The 10,908-nt window shown below is 42.1% G+C and overlaps 1 protein-coding gene across 1 annotated transcript; it reads right to left on the reverse strand.

Annotated features, from left to right (window-relative positions):
• Positions 1–4,477: 4,477 nt before the first annotated feature.
• Positions 4,478–5,352, reverse strand: CYSLTR2 (cysteinyl leukotriene receptor 2). The gene is given in 3 exon segments (XM_027650146.1): positions 4,478–4,607; positions 4,609–4,917; positions 4,919–5,352. Coding segments are annotated over 3 exon segments (873 nt in total).
• Between the last annotated feature and the right edge of the window lie 5,556 nt (positions 5,353–10,908).

Genomic DNA, 10,908 nt, shown 5'->3' on the forward strand with positions numbered 1-10,908 from the left:
AGAAGAAGACATAATATCATGCAACAGTTAACATGCTCAGCATCTCAACATCTGGAAATGCAGACAGCAAACAGGAAGAGCAAACCTGCCAACCACCACTTTGATCATTCAAGCCCTACGTGAGGCAATATGAGTAGTAAATTAAGGTCGAGAGCTTTATTTCTTAACTTCAGCAATAAAGGCTCAAATTTTGCTACTGTGAGCAGGAATATGACTTGTGTGGCCATGCTTTGGCCCCTGTGTTAGGCAGCTTTATCCTTTCAGCTGTAAAATCAAAAAGGAGAAGCAGTGGTGGAAATCTGACCAGTTTTCTGAAAGACAGAAAGGAAATTTGGGACAAAGGAACCTATTTAGTTTCTTTGGCCTCCTTAAGCTGTTGACTGGTAGCTACATAACATCAGCTGAGTGCAACTAAATATACTGCTTGCCTTTTGCAGTTGTCCAGGTAGATTCCTGTATATACACAACACAACCGTGTGAGAGGTACAGGACTGCATAACACATGGGGACAGTTGTATTGCCTGGGCAAGTCACATTCAGTGCTGGCTGGAAAGCTCAAGCCCAAACAATATTGGACTCTCTCAGAAAGTCTTCACTTCCACTTCATCTACACTGTCTTTTAAATAGTTTGTCATTTAAGCTGTCTCAGATATGATGCAGGAAATCAAAACACGAGCACAGGGATGGTATCACTATTGAAACAGAATCTGACTTCTCTGGCTTCAATTACATTTAGTTGTTTTGGATGGATCTTATTTTCACTCCTTTTAGCTGAAAAGGCAGCAGGTCATTTCTACCTTACCCATCCCAAAGGACCAAGAGAAGCATCAACAGCTCTAAGACAGGTGGGAAAAGTCCGATGACTGCTCTGCTGCCAGCACAGCATGCTGTTGTCACATAGAGGAATATGCACCTCAGAAGGAGATGCTGAGCAGCAAAATGTGCAACCCTTTCTCCCAACACACTTAGGGGCCAAAGCAAAATAAAAACTATAGTGACAGGATGTGTGTTGAGGAAGACAGAGGATATATCATGAAAATGAATGGGATAATGCATTGATTAAGTTAAAAATCATAAAATCCTAGAATGATACAATGGTTTGGGTTAGAGGGGACTTTAGAGATCATTGAGTTCCAACCTTCTGCTGTGGAAAGGGACACATTTTGCTAGACGAACTTGCTCCAAGCCCCATCCAGCCTGGCTTTGAACACTTTCAGGAATGGTGCATCCACATCCATCCTTCTCTGGATAGCCTGTGCCAGCATCTCACCACCGTCAGAGTAAAGAATTTCTTCCTTTCTAATCTAAACCTTCCCTCTTCCAGTTTCACTACATGCCCTTCTAAGAAGTCCCTCTCCAGCTGTTTTATAGGGCCTTTTTAGGTACTGGAAGGCTGCTCTAAGGTCTCCCCAGAGCCTTCTCTTCTCCAGGTTGAATGACCCCAACTCTCTCAGTCCATCTTCATGGGAAAGGCGCTCCAGCCCTCTGATCATCTTTGTGGCCTATGCTGGACCTTCTCCAAAAGGTCAAAGTCCTTCTCATGTTGGGGGCCCCAGAGCTGGTTGCAGGACTCTAGGTGGGGTCTCATGAGAGCAGAGTAGAGGGGACAATCGCAATCATGTGATGCTCCCCTGCTCACTGTGACTCCACACCATCAGGCAATCATAGGCACATGTGGTCCTGAACCAGGGCTAAAAAATGAAGGTGAAGAGCGAGCTTTCCTTCTGCTGAGCATGAAGCAGTTCAGGCTGCCTGCAAGACTACTTTAGAAAATCTCTCTGTCTTTAGTGTGGCTTTGGACTAAAAAATTAACTTTGTCTAGAAATACCAGGACTTCCCTGAATGACAGGAAAACATGCAAATGAAGGGTCCCAGTCACTTAAAGGCTTCATTTCCTGTTCTTATGTCTCCTTCAAGCTCAAAAGTTTACTGTTGCTTTAACTTTCTATGCAGATAGCTATTTTTAGATTTCGTCTCATGGAAAATTGAGGTAACATATCAAAGTACTTTTAAAGGATATGTGGTCCCTTGAGGGATCTAGCCACATTGCCAGCAATTTAGCTGTCATGAGCTTTACTTTTTAGAATAAATATGGTGGCTTTCTTTTTTAACTACATTTTTACTACGATACTTTCACAGTGAAGAACCCTGGATTTACCTCCATGAGTAGAGACATGCAAGGATACCAAATGAAGAAATGACAGTAAGTGAGAACATGGCATGTTATACAAGTGTTGTTAAAGGTTCTTGAGAAGATTCCTAACAAGGATGGTGTTAAATCCTTCTGTAAGTAAATCATAATTTAAAAAAAATCTATTACTTTATCTGCATCTCAGATTTTGATGGATGTTGCTCACTATTTTGTTAGTAATATGAATAAGGCAGCAGGATGTTCTCACACCTCTAGAGACATTTCTCTCTTGTGAAATGATGACCCACATAAGAAACTTAATATCTGTTTCTTTGTCTTTCTCCCCCTGCACACTGAAGAGATTCCTTGTCAGATGTGCAATCAATAAAAAACATATCTTCAGCCACTAGTAAATTTAGTTTATTAAAACACAGGCCTGACAGTTAATTCAATTGCCAATAAAGTCATAGCATGATCAATAAAAAAAAAAGAGTGACCTCATAAGTGACATACATATATCTTCTAGATGCAAAATGATCAGATAATAAGGTGCATTGGACAGATACAAAAAACTCCACCTTGGTGAGATTAGACTGTGGCTAATTTTTTTCATTCCCTTGTAGTATTTAAAATGTGTGGTATCTCATGAGAGGGTTCAAGCTTGTCACTTGTTGCTGCTTAGGTCTGATCCTGACAGGTGAAGACCGTGGAAGAAGAGTTTGCCCCTTCCTTCCAATTATGTGTCTGCTCTATCTGCACAGGTTGCTATCTCAATCGTGTTCATGCTGCAAAACAGTGCTAGTATTCCCTTTTTCATGAATAGCATGGGATCAAGCACTGCAGCAGCTTACATGACATCATTAAGTCAGCTCTCAACTATGCTGCTGCATTACTGAAACTAGGATTTGGAGCATGAACTTTAGTGAAGACATGATAAAACTCTGTGTTTACATCAAAGGTAGCATCAAGTGACTGAAATGGATTGAACATAACCCTTAGATGGCCAAGAAAAATGTGCCTTTCCCAGTGATTTGCCAAGTACTTTTTCAGCTGACCAGCGATGATTTGCTTTTTGCATATTTCAAACAGAGCTGAAAACAGCTTGCTGCTGCTATTTTTGTTTGGGAGCAATAACGTTCAGTTTATAGAGTGCTTTCTCCAGAAAAAGTTCAGAGCATTGAGAAGTATCTTCACTGACAGAAGCCTTTCTTTGAGTGAATTTCACAGGGAGGGAAGGCTTTCAGCATTTTTGTTATTTTTCGTATGAGACCAGCTGCTTTCCTGGAAAATATGACTAAACTTCTTGTCTGTTTTTAGTAAAAGATGAGGTAATTAAAAACAAAATCTAAATATGGTGAAACTGAGTTGTGAGTCTGTTTTCACTTAGACCTGAATTTTAGAAAATGTATTTTAGAAAATATTCACAGACTTAAAACTATGGGCAGCCATTTGATGAAATTTTGCAAAGTACACATAGGTGTAGCTTCCTGTTGCTTTCTGAAACAGCTTTCCTCCTTCTTCTCTGCTGCCCATCTTTCCTCCTGTTCCTGGTTTTGTTCTTCCCTGTTTCATTCATTCATGTTTGATGCCTGGGAGTTCAAAAAAACTGGAAGTTAATCTTATAAGAAAAGGGAACACTTTCCTCCTTAGAGCAAGCAGGATGTGAGGGATTAGGCATGCTTTTGGCAGCAGTTTGCTGTCAGGCTGGTTTACCTGTGCAGAGGAAACTCTTCCCCAACTACCTATTTGGACCAAAATAATTTTGAAAGTTTGCCTTCAGATCCTTGTGTGGGAATTGGGCTGCTGAGCCTCAGCTTTCAGAAAAGCACTGGCAACACTGGTCACAAAAACAAGTGTTGCAATGACCTTGAAGGAATCAACACACATATGAGGAGCTGCAGGGTGCAGCCTGGTGCTCTGGGTATCCACATCCTGCCCTCGCTGCCAGCAGTCACCTTACTTACAACACTCTATGCTGATACCATTCCTTCAAAATCATTCTCTCACTTGACAATCAGTGAAATGTTAAGCAAAATACCTTGGTGGCTGGCTCAGAGTGGAAAATATAGAAATTTTAGTGCCTTCTGAGAAGCCTGAGCGAGTGTTGGATCCTGTTTGCCTCTCTGCCTTCTTTTTAAGTCGGACTCAGCAGAAAGCATCAGTGATGCTTTACATTCCTTTATGTGCAAACCCTTTGCCAGTGTTTGCAAGGGGAACTGGCAGGGCACTATGAATCTGTTGGGAATCACAACATCTGAACCATGCACCCTTGCACACACCTGGAAATGGAGAAGAGAGGTTCAGGTACAGGCACTGAAGTGGTCAGGTGAGCAGTTTCCCTTTGAGTCATTGGTTGAGTATTATGAAACAAAATAAAGGGGCTCTAGTAGCAAAGCAATTTCCTTTCAATCCCATGTCCTGAGGAGAGTGAACAGTAGGGGTATGTGATCGCAGTATGTGATACAGCAGGAAACAGGAGGAAGAGGATGAGAGTGATGATGATGGTTAACAGTGCCTTCTTGTGATAAACCACCCTCTTGCTCTGTAGAGTCCTGCACTTGAGCAAGGCTCTGATTGCAAAGACATAGCAGACAACAATTGTACAAAACAGCAGGATGAAACCCACTTTGAGGACAAAGCTGTTCATCATGAAGAGCCTGTGTGTGTTGAAGAGGTGGAGTTCCAAGTGTTTGACTGTGGTGCTGTACCCAGTGACTCCCTTGCTTAACAGAGGACTGGCGGCTGCCAGCACGAAGATCCACATGGCTGTGTAAGTTATTCTTGCTGTTGGTTACTTTTCCATGTTTGAACGGGTAGACGATGGCTATGAAACGAACTACGCTGAGCACGGTGAGAAAATAAATGCTGCAGTACATATTCACTTACAAGGTGTAGGTCATGATCCTGCAGAGAATATTACCAAATATCCACTGCAATCCCAATAGGAAATATGTAGCCCAAAAGGGCAAAGTACTCACAAACATGAGGTCCAAAATAGCCAAGCTCTGCATGTATTTATTTACTAAGATCCTCTGCGAAGGCTGGAAAAACACATATATGGAGAGGCCATTTCCAACAGCACCCAGGAAGAAGATAATGAGGTACATGATGGGATAAATTACTTGTTTGAAGCCATCAATTGAACACTTGAAGGAGCTGGTAGTGAAGTTGTCATCTAGAGCCATCTTGGAAATATTCATAGTCTGAGCCAGGCTCTCCATTTTTCTGCCAAAATGAAAAGAAATTATATGAGTGCTGTGTTACAGACTGGGCAGGGAGTTTGGCTATTTGAGACTATTTCACTAAGGGAAGAAATTGCAAGATGAAGATGACAGTGGGAAGTAAGGGTTAATGAGTAATTACTTTTGCTGTCACAGTAAATACACATCAAAAGGCACAAAGCCCCAAGTAAGCCCTAAATAGTTTCAGTTTTACAGTAGCTGATTGTTGTCTCAGCCTGTGAAAGTGTTACCTTTTAGAGGTGAGTGCTATGTGTGTGTTTTAATGACAAGTCTCTGATCTTTGCTGTGCAAAACAAGCCAACTTGCTGTCAACCACTTTGTGGTTGAGTCCCCAGTCACCTACCATGGAAACATCAAAACTTGATCAGAAAAGAAATCACTGTCCACTAGTAAGTCTGCATTTCAAACTAGAATAGAAAGACAAAAGAACTGAATTTGCCTTTTGGAACTACTGAAATTTTTCTGGTATGTTTTTGGCAGCATTTCCTGAGCAATACCAGAGGTATATTGAAAGATGTATAAATTAAGGACATTAAACACTGTGAAAATACTGTGCTAGTTATGCATTGCTCCTTTTTCAACTTCCTCCTCCTTGCACTCTATTTGTTATTTCTTGTTAGCTTCTGATGGCTTTCCATGTCTCTTTCTGAGAGACCTTTGCTTCATTTACCATGCCCTCAACCCCTTTTGTGCTAAACTGCTCGGCACCAGACAGTCATCTACACACTCTGCAGGTCCCAGGGCAGCCCACATTTGCAGCCTTAACGAAAAAGAGAAAATGGGCTATATGCACAGAGAGTGGCATTTTTCCTCCTATGAGGATATAATACAATCAAATCAAAACCACTCACCACTAAACCCTCTAAATAATAAATTTTTTTTCTCCTTAGTGTTTTTTCCTTGCTAAACTCTTGATTCCTTCTCTCAGCTGTTGTGGAGCTAGCAGTATTTTCAAAGGAAGGTTTCAGTATTGTTGCTTGTTTGACAGTGGGAGCCATTCCCTCTTTGCATCTACCAACATATTCTAATGACGGGGCATGGAAAATTTTAGCCTGAAAACCACAACTACACAGCATTTCTAGAGGCATGAAAAAAAACTTTTAATTTGCCTCAGTGAGAGTGATAATGTGTCTATGGTACACAACTGCATTGTATCTCTCATTCTGAACCTCAGTGGCTTCACAATTTGAAACTAATTTATTTGCACAGGTGGAGTCTCCTTGGGGGTAAAAGTGGGCTGTAGATTTGGGTGGTCCGGACTCCCAGTTACCCAGTGTGCTGTAAAGGAGAGCCAATTTACAAACTCAAACCATGATGTGGGGACCTGAGCTGCGTTCAGAGCAACCTATGGTATTTTCAGGGTGGTGTCTCAGAGTCTTTCTGAATCCCTTGATGTAGTAACCAGACGTGCTCCAGCAGTCACCTTTTATCTGGCCCCACTTAGATGGGGAGCATGGGAAGCACAACCCTGGGCTGCTCTCCCAAAGAGAAAAGCTTAATGGATATTGAGGCTCAGCAAAGCCCTGCTGGACTGTGCTCCTAAAGGAAATCTCCTCCTCATTTGAGATCCTCGTTTCTCACAGAGGAGAGAGGTAAAACACTCTTCCTAAGAACAAATCTTTTGCAATCAGAGGACTTTTAATGGTTTTTGGTTTTCTGTACACAACAACTGTCTCATATACATGTTTTCTGTATGGAATCAAAGACCAGCCTTTCTCCTGATGAAACCTGATCGCCCCATTTTGCAGGCAAACATTGCAGCATGAGGTATTGCAAAGGGAAGAGCCTTCTGACTGTGTTTTCCTATGGTCCAAGTATCCTTGCCTTTAGAAACCCTAAAATACAAGAAAATATTAGTGAAGGGATCTGCCAACTGTTGAAATATTCCTATTGCGTGTGAAAGCTGTGAGGTAGAGGAGTCAAATGAGGTTGAAGAACTTGGAACATGGACAAATTCAAAGTCCTGCTCAGCACTGTAAGTGATGACTTGTGACCCAATGCTATCTGATGATGTATACGATTAGGGCAACGCAAATTTAGTTGCTGAAAATCCTTGGGTCTCTGCACCCTTTGAAGAGCACTGCAAGCACAGAGCCTGAGGCACTCTGCTCAAGCTCTTCATATGAGGGTGTCTAGCTAACAACTACTTAAAGCTATTTTGTGCTTTGACTGAACAAGTGCTTCTCAATTCTCTTTCCAGCTAGAGACCTAGACTAAAAGTAGATGTGCATGTGCAATTGAGAAAATTTGATATCATTGAACCTGGCAAGAAAGTCAGTACTCAGACTCTTCTCCAAGTTATCCAAACAAAAGTTTCAGGTTATCAGAGAATGTCTAAGAGAAAGAGAGTGGAGACCAGTCAATGGAAAGCTCTTAACCACCATGGTGCATACCCTCAGTAGAGGGCCAGCAACAACCCATGCAATTATGATATGTAGATGCTCCTATTAGCTGTGTCTTAAAACACACAGATGAATATAGAAAGAAAGGTGAAGTAAAAGATATATTTCACACAGGACTATCTCAAGCAATCACAGAGGAGAAGGGGAGAATTTTACCCCACCTTGAATCCAAGAACTGTTATTAACCAGCTAAGGTTCAGAGATGGCTCCTAGATACACAGAATGACATATCTAAGGACAGGCAATAAACTTTGTTTTCAGAATGAGTATCCAGAAGGGCTCCTGGGTCAGGAATGAATAGGGCGTGTTCAGAATGAGAGACTGGACCTATGGGACCTTTTGGGGTCCCCCAAAAGAAGGAAGATTTGCAGTAAGATCTAACAACCCTCTGAGAAAAAAAAAAGGAGGCAAAAGGAAGAACTGAAATGGGACTCTCTCTTAAGTGATGCTGCAAGACTTCTCTGATGGAAATTCTCAAGCAGGAGATTTTTTTTTAATATACGATCTTCCCTGATGGAAGTTATCAAATGGAAGCAGCTAACACATGTCCGGAGGCTCTTACAATCTCCCTGGCAGGAGAGAGAGAACATCAGCTGAGCAAGAAAAAGGGAGCCTTTTCTGGAATAACTGCTGCATAAGTAGATTTGATGTAGAGTTTGGGTGGGTATTTGTCTTTTCTTCACCTCTGGGAAGTCTTTTAAAAATATTCGCAGCTTGAGTAGTATGGATTTTATAAATAAATATTTACCTTTCATTATAAAGTACATATATCTTATGAATTATATATTTTTATGATGAAGATATATTTTGCCTTTTATCTTAGCCTGGCTTGAGTGTGATTTAAGGTAAGGGGATAACAGAAAGACATTCCTTGCCTATGGTGAATCTAACACCCTTAACAAATGGATAGGTGTGCAAGCCACGTGGGGGGCTGAGAGAGTAGAAGTAAGAGGACGTTTGTTTAACTAAAGGAGATACTAAACTAATAAAAAATGCCCCAAACCCACCATATTTTAAGCTCAGGATGCAGGTAGCAGTCTAGCAGCAGAGTAGGGGCTACCCTATAAACTGCCTAGGGTGTGATGTGTGTGTCTGCCTCCCCAGAGCAGGTGTCATGTGTGCATGTGCAGAGCAAGGGGCTGGGGACATGGAGGGACGAGACTGGCTTTGTCTAGGCAAGAGAGGCTCATCAAGAGCAGAAGGGAGCAGGTCTGCCCAAGGAACAGACCTCCTGAGGTATCTCTGTGTATCACTTGGGGATGTGAGAGAGGAGCTGGTGGTGGCTGTGGTCATTGTGGGTACCAGGAATGAAGCTGGAATCTTTGGGGTCTCAGCTTTGAGGCAAGAAAGAGGCTCAGCCAGATTCAGTGTTTCAGCGCATGGATGAGGCAGTAGAGAGTAGAAATTTAGGTATATGAGGAACAGAGGGAACAAGGCCAAGTGATACTATATGCAGTGTAGACTGAGGCTGCTGGTGCTTGCAGACTGAAAGATTTGAAGAGGAGTATATAATCAAAAGCAATAGGGGAGCTGATGGGCATAGGAGGGCAAAGGGCTGGACTGACAAGACTTGTGAGGACAGTGAACTCACAACCAGTGCACCTCTGAAAAGGCCAGGGGAGAAATAAAGCCCAGCTGCAATAACTAGGGAAGGCAACTCCAGCTGTCCACAAATCTGGTTGACTGCCACATGCTACCTTCCATGTCTGATCAGAAACAAACCTTACATGTAATTCTGCACTGATGCTCAAAGCCAAGAAAGAGACAGGGGTGCTGTCAGGCTTGGCATGAGACCACAAACATGATGCAAGGAGAACCCCAAAGACCTGCAGGAGAGAGGATAAACAATGGGAGTCTGTGTTGCCATGCTACCAGCTTTATTGTAATGATAGTGTAGGATGCATGGGTGGAGGAGTGGCACTGTGCATGAGGGACTATGTAACTTGCAACAGTATAAAAATATTATGGCTAAAGAGAAGAACTACAGAGTTCTTGTAGGCAGAGATCACATATTCCGATAATAAAAATATAGGACTAGGAATCCAGTACTGAACTCTGTATCATGATTATGACAGTTACCAGAAAACATTGAGTGAGGGTAGGAAGATGAAAGCAGATAGCAATAGCAGGAATTTCTAGGCATGTTTATAAAAATGCAATGCTGCAGTGGAATGAGATATGATGTCCATATGTAACAACTGTTTGATTCCTAGAATAATTAGTCCTGCAAAAAAATCCACAACGTAAGATGCTATTCTACATTTTATCTTTACTGCTGCATAGGTCTTTCTTCAAGCAGGTGTTGGTGGATGGAGCCCTGAACTGGCAATCACAGTAAGGCTAGGTTCAGCAGTATTGTGGGCCAGAGAAGCAGTCCCAAAAGGAGAAAGCCCACACAATTGTGGGGGTTGTTTAGAACAACAAAAAATTCTACAAAATCTGTGTTTGAAGCCCACATTTGAAAAGAAAGAGATATTTTAATAAGTATTGAGCCCAATGTCTATCAGTAGAATAATTAGCAAGACTATTATAAGGAAAAGATCTCTGTTTAGAAAGCAGAAAGCTTGTCCAAATGAGGATGACAGGAAAGTCTGTATCATGGCAGATCAAATATGGAGAAGAAACTTAGGAGCATCAAAGGAAAAAAAGTGAAGAGCATCTGGTAAAGGATTTTCTGGTTGACAGCAAGTTTTGTAAACCCTCTGAAAGAGGAAAGACAGTTTGGGAACTGGCAGGGCTGCTTGGTGGCAAAAGATCCCTTAGGAACAACAAGGTCATAGCAGAAAAACTCCTCCATGTCACTCTTGCTTGTCAAAGATTTTGGGGTATTTCCGTGCCTGATGCAGCAAACAGGTCAGAGGAGCCAGCTCCACTTGACAGATGTGTGCAGGAAGTATTAAACCAACCAGATAAGAGAGGCCAATAAGTAATCAAGACCAGATGGCATTCATACAAGTATCTCAAAGGATTTCAACTGTGAGACTGCTGGCCAAGGCACATAACCCACCATTACAATCAGGCACTGTGCCAGGGGACTGATGTGTCACCAGTGCAGCTCTCATTTATAAGAAGGGCTTCAGAAGGCAGCTCAAGGACCATGAGCTGGTCGTCTCAGTGCTGGGAGCTACAAATC

Source organism: Corapipo altera, unplaced genomic scaffold, assembly GCF_003945725.1.
Source record: "Corapipo altera isolate COAL_440 unplaced genomic scaffold, ASM394572v1 0, whole genome shotgun sequence".
Lineage (NCBI taxonomy): Eukaryota > Metazoa > Chordata > Aves > Passeriformes > Pipridae > Corapipo > Corapipo altera.